The sequence below is a fragment of the Oreochromis aureus genome, linkage group 18, assembly GCF_013358895.1.
Source record: "Oreochromis aureus strain Israel breed Guangdong linkage group 18, ZZ_aureus, whole genome shotgun sequence".
NCBI lineage: Eukaryota > Metazoa > Chordata > Actinopteri > Cichliformes > Cichlidae > Oreochromis > Oreochromis aureus.
The window spans coordinates 20,602,903-20,622,554 of NC_052959.1; the positions used below are offsets into that span (position 1 = coordinate 20,602,903).

Consider the following 19,652-nt stretch of genomic DNA (forward strand, 5'->3'; position numbering starts at 1 on the left):
CTTATAGTTGCTTTTTGATTAAAAAAGGAAGTTGAAAGCTCAGAGAAGGACTTCCCAGGTTTTGAGAAGACTGAGCTGGGGCAAAATAACAAAATCTGAAGTTTATTATGCATAATAATTACTGTGTAAACTTCGGCTCTGAAGTTGTGGGAAGGGAAACAACTGCTCATCTATAAACACCTGGTCTCTACACATTGATGTAGCCTTGTTGTACTCTGTTTAAGAGAGGTCTCTTCAGCCACAGGGCATTATTCTTTTCCCCATCAAAAAAAAAGAATTATTCGGATTTGTTATTTGACAGACTGCCTAATCTTGAAAAATCTGTCTCAGCTTAAAAAATAAACTAACTGCCAGTATATCTGGATCCAATTCACGCCATAGATATGAACATATGAACAATGTGAAGACTGTTTTCAGCTCCAGAATGTTTTGGTCGATTTCAGAGATGAGTACCCGTCGTTGTTTTGTCTGCTTTGACAGTTTCAAAAACTACTGACTGATGTAATCAGAACTGAATTTAGCTAAAAACATCAACTTCGAGTCTACATATTGTAGACAAAACTTCAGAGCCCTGGCTTGCACGAACTTCTTATCCAAAATGGGTTGTGGGTGTGCTCACTTTGTCTCTGCTCAGGCTCCTCGAATGCTAATATGTCCTTTGACCTTTCCTGCTCTAATAATATCTGGCCCTCTCCAAGTCGTCCTAACACAGCTATATGACTCCTCTTCTAAATTTCTGGGTAAAATACTTTGTCTCCCTCACAAATGGGAGTTAATAACTCCTGGTATCCACTACAAAAGACATTGAATAAAATGTTTGGTTTAAAAGTGTTAAAATTACTAAACTGAAGATACGAATCTAATATTGAAGAAACAATCTGAGTTTTAAAATAGACACAGAATATCTTATCTAAAATATCACTTAAGCGCTCTTGTGGTCAGAAAATGTCCAAGTTGCAATGGCAGTCATTTTGGTCTATGTACTCTGACATCAATAGAAAATCCAGCATCTCCTTTTGAAAACTTGGACTCAGGTACAGCATATTGCATAGATTTTGGTTGATGTAGAGGTTTCAGACTCATATTTCACGCAGAGAACAAGAAGAAATTGCTAGGCCTTGGGTTATTGATTTATTTTGTTCGTAATGTGTTTTTTTAAGCCTGTATCTGTAACTTTATGTGAAAAAAAACAGAGCTATCAGTTATCTTGAGAACATCACAGTTTTTTCCACCACAGTGCAACTCTGCACAAGGCATGACAACTGATGTTTGCTGTAAGTTAATCAATACTATTTATACTCTGAATTTGGAAATGAATTACTTTTCATTGCTTACTACTATACAAAAACTAAAAGTAAAATCAAAATTTTCTTTCATTTTATAAAGAACTCCTCAGTCATTGTGTTTAATAACATTTTAAAAATTTGTGGTGGGGTTAACATCAACTGATGAAAGAGCGAATGATCATGTTGAACATTTTTGTGAAGCTGACAGCAGTTTTTCTTCATCTTGGTCTTCATCATCAGCATCAACGGCCTCCTCTTATGTGTTCTTTTCATCTACGACAACCTGAAAATATCACAAATATCTTCATCCTGAACCTGGTCTGCTCTGATTTGATCTTCACCATCACACTTCTAATCTGGGTTGTTGATCATTTACACCACTGGGTGTTTGGGGACTTTGTCTGCAAATTCACGACTTCTGCATATCTTGTTGGTTTGTACAGCAGTGTCATTCTGCTGACTGCCATGACAGTGGATCGTTTCATTGCTGTGGTGCTGCACAGTCAATTAAGTTAAACATTGATTCAGTCTGTAAATACTTTCATACAATACAGTTTATTTAAGTTCACATCTTCTGCATAATTGCTTAAAATCATCGCTTACTTTTTCACTTTTTAATGTTTCAAGCCAAAGATATGTACGGGCAAAGATGTGCATTTTAATGCTGCCCTTTCATTTACTGTTCCTGGAGATAATAAAATCCTGTCAAAATCCAATGAAGCTGTTTCTATTTTTCTCTTGTCTTTAAAATGTGTGACATGTAACATTAGGTTAGACTGAAAAATATTCCATTGTCATCAGTTTTCTGTAGTCAAAGTAGAATGAAGTGTAACCCTATTAACATGATCACCGAGGAAAAACAGTGAGTAATACCTAGAAAACTCTGAAAGAACAAGATCGCTGATACAAGTGGTGCAGATGAGATTTCTCCAAAGGATGGCTGGCCTCTCCCTCAGAGATAGGGTGAGGAGTTTGGCCAAGGGAAAGGGGCTAATCCTCCACATTGAAAGGATCCGGTTGAGGAGGTTCGGGCCCATCAAAAGGAGACTCTGGGGCAGACCCAGGAAATGCTGGAGTGACTGTATCTCTCGGCTGATCTGTGAACACCTTGGTGTTCCCCTGACAAGACAGAGGAGATGTCTAGGGAGAGGGAGACCGGGCCTTCTCTGCTTTGACTGCTGTCCCTGCAACCCGGCGATAACGATGCCAAATTTCTGGTGTCACATGCAGATGATAAGATCTCAGAGAAATCAGGCTGGTGTGGTCAGAGTGTGGTCCTACAAGGTACTGCAAAGGTATAACAGAAAAAAAAAAAACAGAATAAGAGTGTGAGGCTTCTTTTTAACAACAGTGATGTGTAACATGTCTCGTTTCATCTAGTTTTCTTCCTCTTTTTATCTGTTTCCTGATCAAGAGCCTTTTACTGATGTACTATGTTCATCTACTTTTTATGCTCTACACAGCCTTAGAAATATCATAAATCCATGTCAATTTGATGATCTATGTTTGATATTATGTTCTCATACTTATATGTATTTATATCATGTTTAATTTTTCTGCAAGAAATACTTTCTTCCCAACAGTACTGGGATTTCTGCTTATTTTCTTATTTTAGATCATCAATATACTTATACCTTAAAAAAAACCCAAAACAGAACAAAAGTTACATCTAATATTGAGTCTGTTTTGATTAGAAGGGTATGCAAAAAATTAAACATATATTTCACTTTTTTTACATTGAAAATAAAACAAAGTGATTCCTCAAGCTTTTTTTTCAGGGTGTGTTTTTTTTAGGGCGGTACTCTAGCTCAACGACAAGACAAACTATCAGATATCTCAAGAACATCACCGGTTTTTTAATCATAGTGCAATTCAAGAGAAGACTTTACAGCTGATGTTTGTGGTAAGTTGCTGTGTTTGTTTTCTGAAATTTGGTACTTTATTGATCCCTTTGGGTTTATATGTTATACAAAAACTAGTAACAAAATCAACAGTTTCTGTCACTTTAGAGAACACTGCTCAGTCATTGTGTTTAATTGCATTTTATTTTGTATGTATGTTTTCCAGAAAACTGACAATGGCAAACTTCACATCCACTTATGATGGAGTGAGTACTGATGCTGCATACCCTTGTGATATTAATGTTCCTGGTATCACTGGTCCCCTCTACATCTTGATCTTCATCCTCAGTGTCATAGGCAACAGTCTCCTCTTATGTGTTCTTTTCATCTACGAGAAACTGAAAAATATCACGAATATTTTCATCCTGAACCTGGCCTGCTCTGATTTGATCTTCACCATCACACTTCCATTCTGGGCCGTTGATCATCTACACCACTGGGTTTTTGGAGACTTTGTCTGCAAATTCATGACTGCTGCATACTTTGTTGGTTTGTACAGCAGTGTCATTCTGCTGACTGCCATGACAGTGGATCGTTTTATTGCTGTGGTGCTGCACAAGTTAAAGATCAACCATGCTAAAAGGAAAAAGTATGCAATTTGTGCCTGTATAGCTGCCTGGGTCATCAGCATCTCAGCATCCCTGCGTGATGCTGTGAAAGTAAAGGTTGAAAACTGGTATGGTAAAAACTATTGCGAGCCTGAATTTGAAGACAAGCTTGGACGTTATCTCCAAGTGTCACTGCTATTCTTCCTCCCATTTGTCATCATTATTTTCTGCTATTCTGCCATCCTCAAGACAGTTTTGCAAGGTTTAAACAGAAAGAAGTTCAGGACTGTAGTTGTGCTGTTGTGTATTGTTGCAGCCTTTTTCATTTGCTGGGGGCCATACCATATTATGCTTTTAATCAACTCTTTCTATATACCGAAAGATTGTAAGGCACAGAAAACATTTTATATCGCTTACCACATTTGTGAGAAACTTGCATATTCTCATTGCTGTGTAAACCCTCTGCTGTGTATGCTCTCACAGAAGTTGCGAAAGCATCTGTTGAATCTTTTGCGGTGTGAAAATGTGTGCAGAAAGAACAGAGAGACAGACACTGGTCAGACTGTAGATTTCACTGCACAGAGATCTGCTGTTCAGTTGGAACTGCAAAACCTTCCATTAAACAGCCACTCGTTAAATTAAACGTTGATTCAGTCTGTAAATACTTTCATACAATACAGTTTGCATTTATTAAATTTCATATTTTCAGCATAATCGCCTAAAGATTTGTAAGGGTAAAGATGTGCATTTTAATGCTGTACTTCCATTTACTGTTTCTGGAGATAATAAAATGCTGTCAAAATCCAATGAAGCTGTTTTTATTTTTCTTTTCTCTCTAAAATGTGTGACATGTAACATTAGGTTAGACTGAAAATATCCAATTGTCATCAATTTTCTGTAGTCAAAGCAGAATGAAGTGTAACTCTATTAACATGATCACTGAGGAAAAACAGTGAGTAATACCTAGAGTGACATGGACTCCACACACAAGTTCGTTGTCACAGTTTCACTGAGTCACAGTGACCCCTGTAGACTCGTTTTATATTTTCATGCCATTTGAAGCGGCCCACTTAATTAAAATTGCATTTAATCTGATTTTTATCCCTATACTTCTTTTTACTATTCATTTATTTATTTTTACAACTGTGTATATAATTGTTCCAAATGCATTTATTAATTTAATGAGTTACATGAACTTGACCACATCAGTGTTGTGATCGTGACACCAGCTTTGGCTTTGCCCACCAAGGAGGACACCATATTTTTTTGAGGTCTCTGCAGACAGAGATGAAGGCTGAACCACAGTAACATAATAATGTAAAGACATTGCAGTGAAGACCGCTAAGGTGGTGTACAGTCCCAGATAATAAATCCCTCCACAGGCCCACTCTCTAAATATCCAGCCATGGAGTTCATTACAGGCTGCAAAAGTGAAGGTCAGAGTGAAGCAACAGTTCGAAACTGTGAGCTGCAGAAGTAAGATATCTGATGTGATCTTCCAAGCTTGTTCCATCTGAAGAGCCAACATCAGGAAGCTGTTTCCAGGCAGGATGATGCAGAAGATGAGAATGATGAAAGCAACAGCATATTGAAGTGCTGATTTATGAAAATGAAGATCAGTGTTGCTGCTTTCAGTCTCTTTATAGGGTCAATAATCATAATTGTCACTGCTCAAGGCCACAATTTAATTGTTCTGGCCTTGTCAGGAAATTCCAGTTGATTAAATGAAGAAATGAGGATCTAATATTCATTAGTTAAACTTTCATAACTCAAGTTATTCAAACACTCCTGGTTCAAGTTAATCTGTAAATAATAAAAGACCAATGAACTAAGTAAAACTATACCTGCTAAACATTAGAATAGTTGATATGATTAGCACTGGTCTTGTTGGAAACAGGTCAGCTGGCTCGAGTATCTCAGAAATGTTTTCTTGTCTTCTGGGATTAAAACAAACAGTTTTTAGATTTTACACAAGTGAAAAACAATAAACAACAAAAAGTTTTTGTTAATGCCAGTTGCAACAATAATATTGTGAAGTGGTTCAAGCTCGTAAATATGTGAAGGTATCTCAAATAGTGACACTTTACAGCAATCCCAGATTCCTGGTGTTTCATACAGATACTAAGATCACAGTAAATTCAGGCTGCTTTGAGGCCACATGTTCCTGGAATGGCTTTCCTGAGATAAGGAAAATAAGTGTTTCATATGTGTTTCATCAAGTTTTCTTCATGTTTCTAACAGTGGTGATGTACTTTCTGATCAAACTGCTCTATTTTATTGATTTACTGCTCCAGCATGAGGCTGGTTGTAAAATGATTTTTTATATCTACTGATTATACTACAGTATTAACGGCAACATAAATATAAATCTGCCACTTTCCATGTCCCTCTTTTCTTATACTAATCACTTTGGCCAGCATCTGATGGAGAGGTGTTTGTACTCACAGCAAAGTACAGAGATGAGCCATCTACCCATCATCACCTGTTAGTGAAAGTCATTGTGTAGATGTACTAAGGTATCTCTTCATTTCAGAATAAAAACAGAATTTTAAAGTAAAGGGAAAAAAACAAGGGGACAGGTGGGCTCTTTTCTTCACCCAGGAAGGAAGCATGATTACAGAAATGAGTAGACAAGCAACCTAAAAACTAAATAACCAAACTAAAACCTGACATTACAAAGAGTAAGCATGGAGCAATTACAACTATAAAAAGAACCAAAACATGGAACACAATCTTAATCTTTGAATATTAAAGAAACCAGAATTAAACCAAACACATACAGTATTTAACTCAAACTTCTACTCATTTCAAATTAGAACTACTTCTATGACTTAAAGATATTTGTTGTATGAAAATGTGTTGTAATAAGTGACCGGCACCTACAAACATAGTCAAGAGGTATAGGTCTTCAAGCCAAATGTAAGAGATAAGATACTTGTTATGTCCAAAGATCTGGTTCTAGTATTCTAGAAACATTTGATCCTCTGGGATTAACACAAATAACAACAATTAAAGTTTAATTCAATTTCAATTCAGTTTTATTTATCAAATCACAACAGTCATCTCAAGGCACTTTATATTGTAAGTTAGACCTTACAATAATACATACAGAGAAAAATCCAACAATCATATGACATCCTTTGAGCAAGCACTTTGGCAACAGTGGGAAGGAAAAACTCCCTTTTAACAGGAAGAAACCTCCAGCAGAACCAGGCTCAGGGAGGGGCGGGGCCATCTGCTGCGACTGGTTGGGAGTGAGAGAAGGAAGACAGGATGAAAGACATGCTGTGGAACAGCGCAAGAGATTAATAACAAGTATGAATCAATGCAGAGAGGTTGATTAACACATTGTCAGTCACCTTTCTCACTCACTAAGAAATACTCAATGCATCATGGGAATCTCCCAGCAGCCTAAACCCATTGCAGCATAACTAAGGGAGGATTCAGGGTCAGCTGATCCAGCCCTAACTATATGCTTTAGCAAAAAGGAAAGTTTTAAGCCTAATCTTAAAAGTAGAGATAGTGTCTGTCTCCCGAATCCAAACTAGAAGCTGATTCCATAGAAGAAGAGGGCCTGAAAACTGAAGGCTCTGCTTCCCATTCTACTTTGAAATACTCTAGGAACAACAAGTAAGCCTGCAGTGTGAGAGCGAAGTGCTCTAATGGGGCTGATATGGTACTACAAGGTCATTAAGATAAGATGGGGCCTGATTATTTAAGACCTTGTATGTGAGGAGCAGGATATTGATCTCAATTCAGGTTTTAACAGGGAGCCAATGCAGGAGAAATATGCTCTCTCTTTCTAGTCCCTGTCAGTACTCTTGCTGCAGCATTTTGGATTAAGTGAAGGCTTTTCAGGGAGTTTTTAGGACATCCTGATAATAAAGAATTACAGTAGTCCAGCCTGGAAGTAATAAATGCATGAACTAGTTTTTCAGCGTCACTCTGAGACAGGATATTTCTAATTTTAGAGATGTTGCGCAAATGGAAGAAAGCAGTCTTACATATTTGTTTAATATGTGCATTGAAGGACATGTCTTGTTCAAAAATGACTCCAAGGTTCCTCACAGTGTTACTGGAGGCCAAGGTAATGCCATCCAGAGTAAGAATCTGCTTAGATACCATATTTCTAAGATTTTCAGGGCCGAGTACAATAACCTCCATTTTATCAGAATTAAGAAGCAGAAAGTTAGCGGCCATCCAGGTCTTTATGTCTTTAAGACATTCCTGCAGTTTAACTAATTAGTGTGTTTTATCTGGCTTCATGGATAGATAAAGTTGTGTCATCAGCATACCAGTGAAAATGGATGCCATGCTTTCTGATGATACTGCGCAAGAGAAGCATGTATAATGTAAACAGAACTGGTGCTAGCACTGAACCCTGTGGAACTCCATAATTAACTTCAGCATGTGAAGAAGACTCCATTTACATGAACAAATTGGAGTCTAGATAGATATGATACAAATCACTGCAGCGTAGTTCCTGTAAAACCTGCAGTGTGCTCTAATCGCTCTAATAGTATATTATGGTCAACAGTATCGAACACTGCACTGAGGTCTAGCAGGACAAGCACAGAGATGAGTCGACTGTCAGAGGCCATAAGAAGATCATTTGTAACCTTCACTAAAGCTGTTTCTGTGCTGTGATGAGCTCTGAAACCTGACTGAAACTCTTCAAATAAGCCATTCCTTTCAAGATAATCTATAAGCTGTTTGACAACTACTTTTTCAAGAATTTTTGGACTGAAGAAACACAGCTTAATTTGAGACACATTGAAGACATTGTGAATCATTTTGAGTGGTAACTTTAGGCGATGAAGGTTACGGTGAGTTTCTTTGATTCAGTATGAACAGGAACGAAGCTTGTGGACAACCAAACCTTCTGATTGACGGTGTAGTCAGGGGCAGGAGTGCGGTGCCGGATGGCCAGGCATTTGTTGCATTCCCTGGTGCACAGCAACACCACCTGGGCGGCCCTCCAAACCCGGCAATACTTGCAGAGATGAAACTGGACAGAGGGGACAAAGTGCTCATCTTCCAGAGCCAGGAACAGAGGAGGTTAATACCCCAGGGAGACCTCAAACTGAGATTGCCCCATAGCTGTAGACGTCAGGCTATTGTGGGCATATTTCACCCAGGGCAGTTGCTTGCTCCAGATGGTTTGTTAGAAGCATCAATGCAGCACAGAGCCGTCTCCAGCTCCTGGTTGGTGCGCTCCTTTTGTCCGTTACTCTGTAGGTGGTAACCAGAGCAGAGACTGACCTTGGCTCCTAGAGCCGAGCAGAACTCCTTCCACATACAAGTGAATTGCAGCCCACGATCTGAAATCACGTCCTCCGGGATGCCGTGGAGGCGGAACACATGGTTCGTGAGCAGCCGACTCATCTCCAGGGCCATTGGGAGCTTGGGGAGTGTAACAAAGTGGGCAGCTTTTGAAAGCAGCCAAAAATAGTCATAGTGGTGTTACCAGCTGACGGTGGGAGGCCGGTAACAAAATCCACAGCTATATGGGACCACGGCCGAGATGGTGTAGGTAAAGGTTGCATCAAGCCAGCCTGAGATTGATGTCCCAGCTTGCTCTGGGCGCAGTTTGAACAGGCAGAGACGTACTCCTGAACATCCTGTGATAAAGTGGACCAGCAGAAAAAGTGTTGGAGGAAGGTGATTATTCTGTGCATTCCTGGGTGACATGTGAAGCGGGCGGTGTGAGCCCAATGCAGTACCTGAGACCATACAATGAATGGCTGAGCCGTGCCCTCCAACTAGTGCCTCCATTCCTCCAAGGCCAGTTTCATAGCCAAGAGGTCTCCCACATCATAGTTGCATTCTGCAGGGGAGATGCGGCGAGAGAAAAAAGCTCAGGGCCATAGCTTACCCTCTTGCTTTTGTGAGAGAACGGCGCCGACCCCTGAGTTGGAGGCATCCACCTCCACAATGAATTGGAGTCGCAAGTCGGGCTGAGCCAGGATGGGTGCAGTGGTGAATCCTTCCTTGAGCTGTGTGAAGGCCTTTTGAGCAGCCTAATCCCACTGAAAAGAGACCTTTGGAGAGGTTAAGTGGGTCAAAGGCAAGGCGATTTTACTGAAATCCCTAATGAACTTGCGATAAAAATTTGCAAAGCCGAGGAACTTCTGAAGCTTACGGCGGTCGGCCGGTTCCGGCCATTCCACTATTCTTATTTTAACTGGATCCGGTTTGAGGTTGCCCTGCTCAATTATGTAGCCCAGGAACGACACTGTTTAAACATGAAATTCACATTTCTCCCCTTTTACAAAACAGTCTGTTCTGTAACAGCTGGGGCATTGGTTAGCCCGAATGGCATCACCAGATACTCAAAATGACCGAGGTGTGTGTTAAAAGCCGTTTTCCATACATCACCATCTTGTGCCATTCTGTGCTGATTCTGACCCTGTGATATGCGTTCCAGAGGTCCAATTTGCTACGAATGGTGGCCCCTTGAAGGAGTTCGAACACACATGAGAAGCGGGAGAGGATATATATTCTTGAATGTCATTTTCATTAGCCCCCGGAAGTCAATGCAAGGACAGAGCGACTTGTCCTTCTTCTCAGGCAAGTCATACCTGGGTCAAGTCATGATAACCTTACAGCACTGAGGAGAGATCTGGTGGTGGTTTAACAGTGGAAGTAAGGGGAGTGGCTGATCTAAGACAGTTCATGTGACACTCCTCCCTCCACCCAGACACATACCCCCTCTTCCAGTTGATGTGAAGATTGGATTGTTGTAACCAGGGGTGACCCAAAACCAATGGCGTGTGTGGTGGAGCCTGAAACATAAAAAGCTGATTGTTTTAGGATGATTTCAAGATAACGTGAAGGTAACTGGTTCCATAATGTGAATGATGTCTGGTAGGCGCTGTCCCGACAGAGCAGAAACACGTAGAGGGTGAGGCAACAATTCAGAGATTAAGTTTAAACGTTTGGTGAGATTCGACCTTGGCTCTTGACCAAGGAGTCTATTAAAGGTGAAAGAGTATGAGCCATGGTTTGATTTGTTATTTTGGCTGGCAGCATAAGACATGGAGGAGAATCTTGAGAGAGCTCGCCCACTAGTATTCCTAACTTTACTGGTGGACGCGCCGTTTTTGATTGCGACAGGCAGGTTGCCACAAAATGGCCTTTCTTGCCACAAAACAAGCACTCACCAGGTTCAGCAACCGATGAGCTGCTGCTTCAGCACCGATCCCTTCTCAACAACACTTGTGAACTTTGAAAGAAAAACACCATAGGTTATCTCTGGATTGACTTTAAGCACCGCCTGAGCCCACAGCAGCACACAGTCATGTAACAACTGAACAAAGAAATGCAATTTTTGCTCCATCATCTCCAAACAACTGTTTCTGTTGATGAAAAACCAGAGAGCATTGCTTTAAAAATCCTGCACACTTGGTTAGCTCCCCTAGAAGGGCTCAGGGGCAGGTAGACAAAGACCTGGGGTGCCTGGTTCTGGAGCGAGGGGGGGTTGCGGGGGTGGATCAGCCACACTCTCCAGCGGTGTAAGCCAAGCCACTGCCTGGGTTAGAGAAGCAATCTCGCCCAGCAGGTGTGAGAACACTGCCTCGTGATGGACCAGCAGCGCATCCTGTGCCGCGAGGGCTCGCTGGATTGGGTCTAGGTCTTGGTCTGACGAGTCCATATTCTGGCTTCTCATGCACAGAAGGAGTTCTTTGCAAACAAAAGAAGACAGTTTATTAACAAAGGGGAACACCTCAGTGCTATATATATGTACAGTGAGTTGGGAGGGGTGTCATCCACACACATGCTTCCTCTTCAGCACAGTCACACCTCTTCAGCCGCACTCGCTCCAAAACTCCACTTACGCCGTCATACAAAGGAAGGGTCCATAATCTGGTCCAGGAGGAGAATATTCAGGAGATTCAACATGCCAGCGGCAAACTGCTCTGTGCCACTGCCTTAAATAGCAGCTGGGGAAATCAGCCACATCAGCAGCAGGTGGTGACAATCATACAGGTGCATGGGCCAACAGCAAGAGTCTGTAATGAGCTCCGCCCAGGCAGAGAGGAGCGAGGGACAGCCAGAGAGAAAAAACAAAAACAAAACCTGTAGCCAGCGTGGCACGGGGACCATGACAGTCTAGAGATGGCTTTTTAAGTAATGGTTTAACTACTGCCAGCTTGAAGGCCTGTGGTACATGGTTGATTATTAGAGATAGGTTGATGATATTTAAGATTGAAGCTGTCATGTTTCGGCTGTGTGCAGGCAGGAGAAGGACCCAAACGCAGAACTCACCGAGACAAAAGTGAACTCAAAACACTGCTTTATTGCAGGCTAGCACAAAAAATATAACAAAACTAAACTGGGACATGGATCACTAACACACAGGAAAACACAGCCATGAGGGAGACTACGACACCGACAAAGAGAAACACAGGACTTAAATACACAGAGGGATCACGAGGGAATGAGACACAGAAGGAGAGCACAGCTGGGAGTAATCAGGCTGGACGAGACAAGGGAAGTAAAACTAGAAACACTGACATGAGACACGGACCTTCAAAGTAAAACAGGAAACACACTGACTGAACTCTAGACATGTAACTTAACAGCAACTGGGGAGACAGAACATAGGAACCCGAAACATGGTACAAAAAGGTCACAGTAGACACAACATGGAACACAGGGAAGCCATATTACAAAGCCAAAGAACTAAACCTATGAAACCCAGGGAAACAAGAAACAGTACAACAAAGTACTCAAAACATAAACCATAATATACAAACACAAGATCTCTTCAAAATAAAATAGGAAACATAATGAGATGCAGACATGACAACCAGAACTTGACAACGTAAGACACAGACATGAAACACATGAAGAGCAGGGGAGACTTAACAGGGGTTGGAAGACACAAGGGGAATCTAATAACAAAGAACTAGAAAAACTCATGAGCTTAATCATATAAACATCCAAATAAACTAAACTCAAAACACTGGGTCATAAGACCCAGGATCGTGACAGAAGCATTAATTAATGGCAGGACTTCTTTGAGCAGTCTTGTAGGAATGGGGTCTAAAAGACACGTTGATGGTTTGGAGGAAGTAATTATTGAAGTTAACTCAGAAAGATCAATTGGAGAAAAAGACTAAGTGAATTTCAGTGGTACTGAAAGCAGCTGTAGATAATGTTACATCTGTGAGATGACTGTGGATAATTTTTTCTCTAATGGTTAAAAAATTTTTTGTGAAGAAGTTCATAAAGTCATTACTAGTTAAAGGAATGGTTGGCTCAACAGTGCTCTGACTTTTTGTCAGCCTGGCTACAGTGCTGAAGCTTTATGGAGGGCTGTCTTATAAAGCAACAAACTATTTCTCCAGGCTAAATGATGATCTTCTAAATTTGTGACACCGCATTTCCTCTCCAGCTTACAAGTTCTCTGCTTTAGACTGAGAATTGTACCACAGAGTCAAGTACTTCTAATTTGAGGCTCTGTTTTTCACAGGAGCTACAGTATCCAGTGTCATACGTAGTAAGGAGGTAAAATTATTAACAAGACAATTGACCTCTGTTGGAGTAGCGTTCAGGTAGCTGCTCTGCTCTATGTTGGTACACGGCATTGAAGCTGCTAACAGTGGGTGGATTATATTCTTAAACTTAGTTACAGCACTTTCAGAAAGACATCTACTGTGATGAAGTCTACTCTGTGTAATCAATTATTGTAAATTTAAATTTTATCAGGAAATAATCAGACAAGAGAGGGTTTTCAGGAAACACTGTTAAATGTTCAGTTTTTATGCCATATGTTAAAACAAGATCTAGAGTGTGATTAAAGTGGTGGGTGGGTTCTTTTACAGTTTGAGAGAAGCCAATTGATTCAAATAACAGATTAAATGTCGTGTTGAGGCTGTCATTTTTAGCATTTACATGGATGTTAAAATCACCCACAATTATTTTTTTATCTCAGCTGAGCACTAAACCAAATAAAAAGTCTAAGAAATGAGACAGAAACTCTGTGTAGTGCCCACGTGGATGATAGATGATTACAAATAAGACTGTTTTTTTAATTTTGCAGCTAGGGTGAACAAGGCTAAGCATCAGGCTTTCAAATGAATTAAAAGTCTGTCTTGGTCTTTGGTTGATTAATAGGCTGGTGAAGTTTGGCCTTCTCTACTTTGACTGCTGTCCCTGTAACCCCGCTCCAGAGAAAATGGATGTAACGACAGAGGGATGTTTTTGCTGCCAAAACTATTACAGTAACTCAAATATTCAAGCACTACAACAATACCAAATTTCTGGTGTCATATGCAGATGATAAGATCTCAGAGAAATCAGGCTGGTGGGGTCAGAGTGTGGTCCTACAAGGTACTGCAAAGGTGTAACAGAAAAAAACAGAATAAGAGTGTGAGGCTTCGTTTTAACAACAGTGGTGTGTAACATGTTTTGTTTCATGTTTAGTTTTCTCTCTCTTCTTATCTACTTCCTCATCAAGAGCATTTGTGGCACCCCTGTGAGGGAATGACCACATTAATATTGTTTTGTGCAAAACACTCATGTAACGGGACATTTTTCATTACTATATGTATTTGTTTTCAGTTTCTTTAAAAGGATGGAAAATCCATGTAGCAGGAATTCATTTTATGTTAGAAAGCAGTGAGGGCGGAACTTTGGTGGTTGCTCCGGGGTTTCAGGGTGCAGTAAGTGGAGCCCACCTTCCGCTGCTTCCTCAGACACGTTCTGGAGGAAAGCAGAGACGCATCGTGTCTTCCTTACTCCGCTCTTCACCTGCTTTTACAGGTCGGTAAATGGTGCTCGCACCGAAAACTTTGTTTATTGTTACCATGGTTACCCACGTTAACGTGAATGAGAGAGTTAAGGCGGTCCGCCCGAGTTATTTATATGTAAACACGGGAGAAACCAGAGGAGTGTCCCGTGCGGCCGCGTCGCGATCTGAAGAAATGCTTGCTGGAACTGCTGGAGCCCGCTCGTTAAGTAGAGCGCTCGTGAAGCAGAGTCAGTACGCTCCTATGCTCTGTGCAAATGTGTTGTAATGTTCTGATCAAACCAGTTCTGTGAGATGTGAATGTTAATAGTTAAGTTAAAGTGACTGAGTAGATTAGCTATAACACAAGCACTCTGAGCAACTCTGTGTAGCTAACAGAGGCATTCACAGTTAATTAAATAAGCTGGGTTTCATGATACACTAAATAGTGATTTTGCCAGTAAATTACTGAAGGAAACAAATGTGATGTATTTACTGATGCTGTTATTGAATATAACTGTTTAGCCAGTAAGACACTGTAATGTGATGTGTTTATTGATATGGTAAAGGAATGTAACTGTTATGTAAAGAAGTGTGAATTTGAGAAACTGAACCAGTTACAGAGAGTATATTTCACTGAGGTTGTGAAATAAGTAAATGTAATTGATGTGAATGAGGAACCAGCTGATTAGTGTATTGGAAGCTCATGTTTAGTGTTATATAGCATTTATTTGTGTGAAATAAATCAGACTCAGACACGTTCTGGAGGAAAGCAGAGACGTATCGTGTCTTCCTTACTCCGCTCTTCACCTGCTTTTACAGGTAACATATTTGTCATCGTGGTCTTCATCTTTGGGACCCGTAACACATTGCTGCAGTACCACTTTAGCACTTTTATTCATCTACCTTTGTATGCTGTACACAGCAATAGAGATATCATAAATCTACATCATTTTCATGATCTGCATTTGATTTTACGTTTTCATATTTATATGTATTTATAACACTTTTTTCAGTAAGAAATACTTACTTTCAAACAGAATACTGTGGTTTCTGGTTTTTCTCTAATTTTGGATCATCAATATCCTCATGCTTTAAAAAAAAAACAAAATAGGAAAAAGTCACATTTGTCTGTTTTGGGGTTTTTTTTGTCTGTTTTGATTAGACGGCTATGGAAAAAAAAATAAACATATATTTAACATTGAACACGAAACAATGTGAAAAAAACCCCCTGATTGCTCAAGCTTTTTTTTTCACTGTGTGGTTTTTGGTAGGGCGGCACTCTAGCCCAAAGACAAGACAAACTATCAGATATCTCACAAACATAACAGGTTTTTCACCACAGTGCAACTCAGCAGAAGACATGAGTTTAAGGTAAGTTTAGAGGAATGTAACATGCATAAAGACAGTTATTTGTCAGGTTTAATTTTGATGAAGTTTCATTTTTCATGTGAAAAATTGTTGCACAAGTTAACTTTTAATCTTTTTTTCATGATGTGGTTTTTGTTAAGGCAGAATCTCTGAATTAATCTGAAAAAAATATTCATTTTCAAAAGAACACCCTGCAGCTTTTTCACAACAGTAAAATTAAATAGAAGACTTGACAGTTGATGTTTGCAGTAAGTTGCTGTGTTTTTTTTTTCTTAAATTTTGTACTTTATTAATCCCATTGACTTTATATAATATACAAAAACCAGACCCAAAATCAACAGTTTCTGTCATTTTAGAGAAAACTGCTCAGTCATTGTGTTTAACTGTTTTTTATTTTGTAGATATGTTTTTTCTTCTTTTTCAGAAAACTGAAAATGGCGAACTTCACATCTGACAATGTGAGTGATGGTGCTGCATACCTTTGTGATACTAATGTTCCCACCATCACTGGTCCCCTCTTCATCTTGATCTTCATCCTCAGTATCATAGGCAACAGTCTCCTCTTATGTGTTCTCTTCATCTACGAGAATCTGAAAAATATGACAAACATTTTCATCCTGAACCTGACCTGCTCTGATTTGATCTTCACCATCACACTTCCATTCTGGGCTGTTGATCATCTACACCACTGGGTCTTTGAAGGCTTTGTCTGCAAATTCGTGACTGCTGCATTCTTTGTTGGTCTGTACAGCAGTGTCATTCTGCTGACTGCCATGACAGTGGATCGTTTCATTACTGTGGTGCTGCACAACTGGCCGATCAGCCATGCCAGAATGAAGAGGTGTGCAATCGGTGCCTGTATAGCTGCTTGGGTCATCAGCATCTCAGCATCCCTGAGTGATGCAATGAAAGTAAAGGTTGAACACTGGTATGGTAAAAACTATTGCTATTATGAATCTGAAGAAAAGCTTGGACGCTATCTCCAAGTGTCACTGCTATTCTTCCTCCCATTTGCCATCATTATTTTCTGCTATTCTGCCATCCTCATGACAGTTTTACAAGGTTTAAACAGAAAGAAGTTCAGGACTGTGGCTGTGCTGTTGTTTATTGTTGCAGCCTTTTTCATTTGCTGGGGGCCATACCATATTATGCTTTTAATCAAGTCTCTCAATACAAACAAAGATTGTAATGTACTGAAACAGTTAGAAGTTGCCTACCATATTTGTGAAATGCTTGCCTATTCTCACTGCTGTATGAACCCTCTGCTGTATATGCTCTCACAGAAGTTGCAAAAGCATCTGTTGAATCTTTTGCGCTGTGAAAAAGTGAACAGGAAGAAGAGAGAGAGAAGCACCAGCCTGAACACTTCACAACATTTCACATTGCAGAGCTCTGCTGTTTAGATGGAACTGCACAACTATCCATTAAAAAGTCACTTGTGATATTAAACCTTGATTCAGGCTTATACAGTCAAAGTACTTTGATGTGTAAGTGTATTAACACACTCGCTGAGGCAAACAAAAGCAGTAGCTTTCGATAAAAGCTACAGCACGGAATCTTGGGATAATTTTTGATCAATCTCTGTCTGTTGATGCTCATATCAAGTCTTTGATCCGCTCCTGCTTTTTTCATTTAAGAAATATTGCTAAACTTTTCTTTTTCTTCTCCAAAGTTGAAATGGAGATGCTTGTCCATGCCTTCATCTCCTCCCAGTTAGACTATTGTAACGCATTCTTTTCCTGTCTGGCTTCCCTAAATCACCTTCAAGCGGTCTAAAATGCTGCATCAAGGCTTTTAACCCACAGTAATAAATTCTCCCATATCACTCCCATGTTAAAATCCTTGCATTGGCTTCCAGTTGGGTACAGATATCAGTTCAAAATCCTCACTTTTACGTTTATGTCCTAGTAAAGGGCCTCACCTAAATATCACTGAGCTTCTTCATCCCTACTCTCCAAAGAGGATCTTTAGATCCACTGAGTGGTCTTCTGATGATTCCACGGACCCGTTTGAAAACAAAGGGGGATCGCACTTTTCAAACCCTTGCTCCAATACTGTGGAACAGTTTACCTCCCCCGCAACACACCATCGACTCTGTGGCTTCTTTTAAAAAACAGCTTAAAAAATCTGTTTAGACAGGCATTTGGGTAATGTTTGTGTCTAATATGTTGTTTTGTTTGACATGCTTTTATACTTCCTTTATATTGTTATATTGTTTGTTTGATATGCTTTTATTATTCCCATGTGAAGCACTTTGTAATAGCTTCTTGTTTTAAAAAGTGCTATATAAATAAATTTTACTTACTTACTAGTAGTTCACAACATATATAGATATGACAAATTGTATTTTTTAATAAACAAAAAGTGTAAAGGTTGGGATAAACATAAAGGTCTGCTTGTCAGCAAATAACTACAGAGTAACTGAAGTAATGAGGATTCATTAATTCATTAATAGTTAAAGCTGTATCAATCAGGTTAATGTCATGAACTGAATTAATAAATGCATTGTGTTACAAATACATTAGTCACATCTTGATAAAAAACAAATGCAGTTTAGAAGCATTCAGAAATAATCTTGGGACCTGAGAAGGGGGAAATCACAACACCCAAAGTCCATCATGGATAAGAGCTATTGTATAAGATGAGGCTCAAGAAATAAAAAATCACACATAGCAATGTTTTCTGCTTTTCTTTAAAATTGTTTTTAATATTTGGCCAGAACCACTAAACCAGGAAGCAGGATGTGCACTAATTAGCATGAAAGCAAGAGATAGCATCTTTTCAAGAAATTAAGCAAAGCATTACTAGAATAAATATTCTTTCTGATAAAAGCAAAACAACACCTAATACATATCCTGTTAAAACAGGAAGTTGAGTCAGGTGTAACTGTAATGAAGTATCACTGCAAAGGAACTAACTAATCAGACAACAGTTCTTTAGTTCAGGAAATTGTGGTTGCATTTCATTATAGAGAAGGAGCTGTCATAAACTGCAAGATAAGCAGACTAAATGTTGAATTGTGAAGGGAATCATGTTTCCATCGAAGCCTTGTTGTGTGCTGTTTAAGAGATTTCTCCCTTTTCAGAAGGCTTTATTCTTGTACCATTATCAGAGAGAACAAGATCATTTGGTACTTTGATTGCCTACTATTCAAGAATCTGCTTGTTGATCTGGCTATAACTACAAACCCTTAAATTCAGATTTTAGGTCATGCAATGACCACAGATATGCTGAAGAATGTTTCTGTCCCAGAGTGTTTTCAGTTTTGATGCTACCTTCAGAAATGAGTATTTCTGTTGTTTGTGTGATGATTTTTTTTCTAAATCCTGGTTCCCTGTTTTCTGTTTGATGTCATCATGGGACCACCATGTGAGCGCTGATATTTAGACCACCAAACAGGTGGTCCTCTGATTGCGGGCACGGTTGTCCTGCTTTTTTGTTTATGCATAGCAACATTTTCAGCTCAGGTTGAATTTCAGATTGGAAGTGAAACGATAAGTCAAGTGAAATTAAGTATGAAGGCATATGATTTAGTCCACTTTTATTTATATATATATTATTAATTACATTAACAAGAGGTGTGTGTGTGTGTGTGAATTAAATTGAATTCTTATTTCCCCTTCTACATATTGTAATGTCTAAACTTCAGAGCCCTGCATTAAACAGTTGTTCTTATTATTATTGGTAGGTCCCCACTAAGGCCCCTCAAAAGCTGATTTGCCCTCCTCTGAGCTTTCACCTTCCTGCTCTGATGTCTGGCCTTCCTCCACCTATTGCCCCTTACAGCTGTAAGACTGACTTCCCTTCCACA

The 19,652-nt window shown here is 39.7% G+C and overlaps 3 protein-coding genes across 3 annotated transcripts; all 3 read left to right on the forward strand.

The window, feature by feature from the left end:
- LOC116335037 (chemokine XC receptor 1-like) overlaps positions 1-19,652 on the forward strand; it is a 78,279-nt gene that overhangs the window by 14,177 nt on the left and 44,450 nt on the right.
- On the forward strand, positions 3,170-4,469 carry LOC120434353 (chemokine XC receptor 1-like). The gene is made up of 2 exons (XM_039602274.1): positions 3,170-3,189; positions 3,354-4,469. The coding sequence occupies exon 2, from the start codon at positions 3,364-3,366 to the stop codon at positions 4,375-4,377; it is 1,014 nt and encodes a 337-aa protein (XP_039458208.1). The 5' UTR covers positions 3,170-3,189; positions 3,354-3,363; the 3' UTR covers positions 4,378-4,469.
- LOC120434350 (chemokine XC receptor 1-like) lies at positions 15,610-18,527 on the forward strand. Of its 2 annotated transcripts, XM_039602257.1 has the most exons (2): positions 15,610-15,844; positions 16,266-18,527. In XM_039602257.1, exons 1-2 carry the CDS (start codon positions 15,642-15,644, stop codon positions 17,242-17,244), a joined length of 1,182 nt encoding a protein of 393 aa, XP_039458191.1. In that variant the 5' UTR covers positions 15,610-15,641; the 3' UTR covers positions 17,245-18,527. The 2 variants fall into 2 exon arrangements, with proteins under 2 accessions (XP_039458191.1, XP_039458192.1); XM_039602258.1 differs by having other exon boundaries at positions 15,610-18,527.

What these genes read in the sequence shown, in the direction of transcription:
- LOC120434353 (XM_039602274.1), top strand. Translation starts at nt 3,364, where the DNA reads ATGGCAAACTTCACATCCACTTATGATGGAGTGAGTACTGATGCTGCA.
- LOC120434350 (XM_039602257.1), top strand. Translation starts at nt 15,642, where the DNA reads ATGGAAAAAAAAATAAACATATATTTAACATTGAACACGAAACAATGT. An exon ending in GCAGAAGACATGAGTTTAAG is followed by an intron (nt 15,845 to 16,265) that starts GTAAGTTTAGAG and finishes CTTCTTTTTCAG; the next exon opens with AAAACTGAAAATGGCGAACT.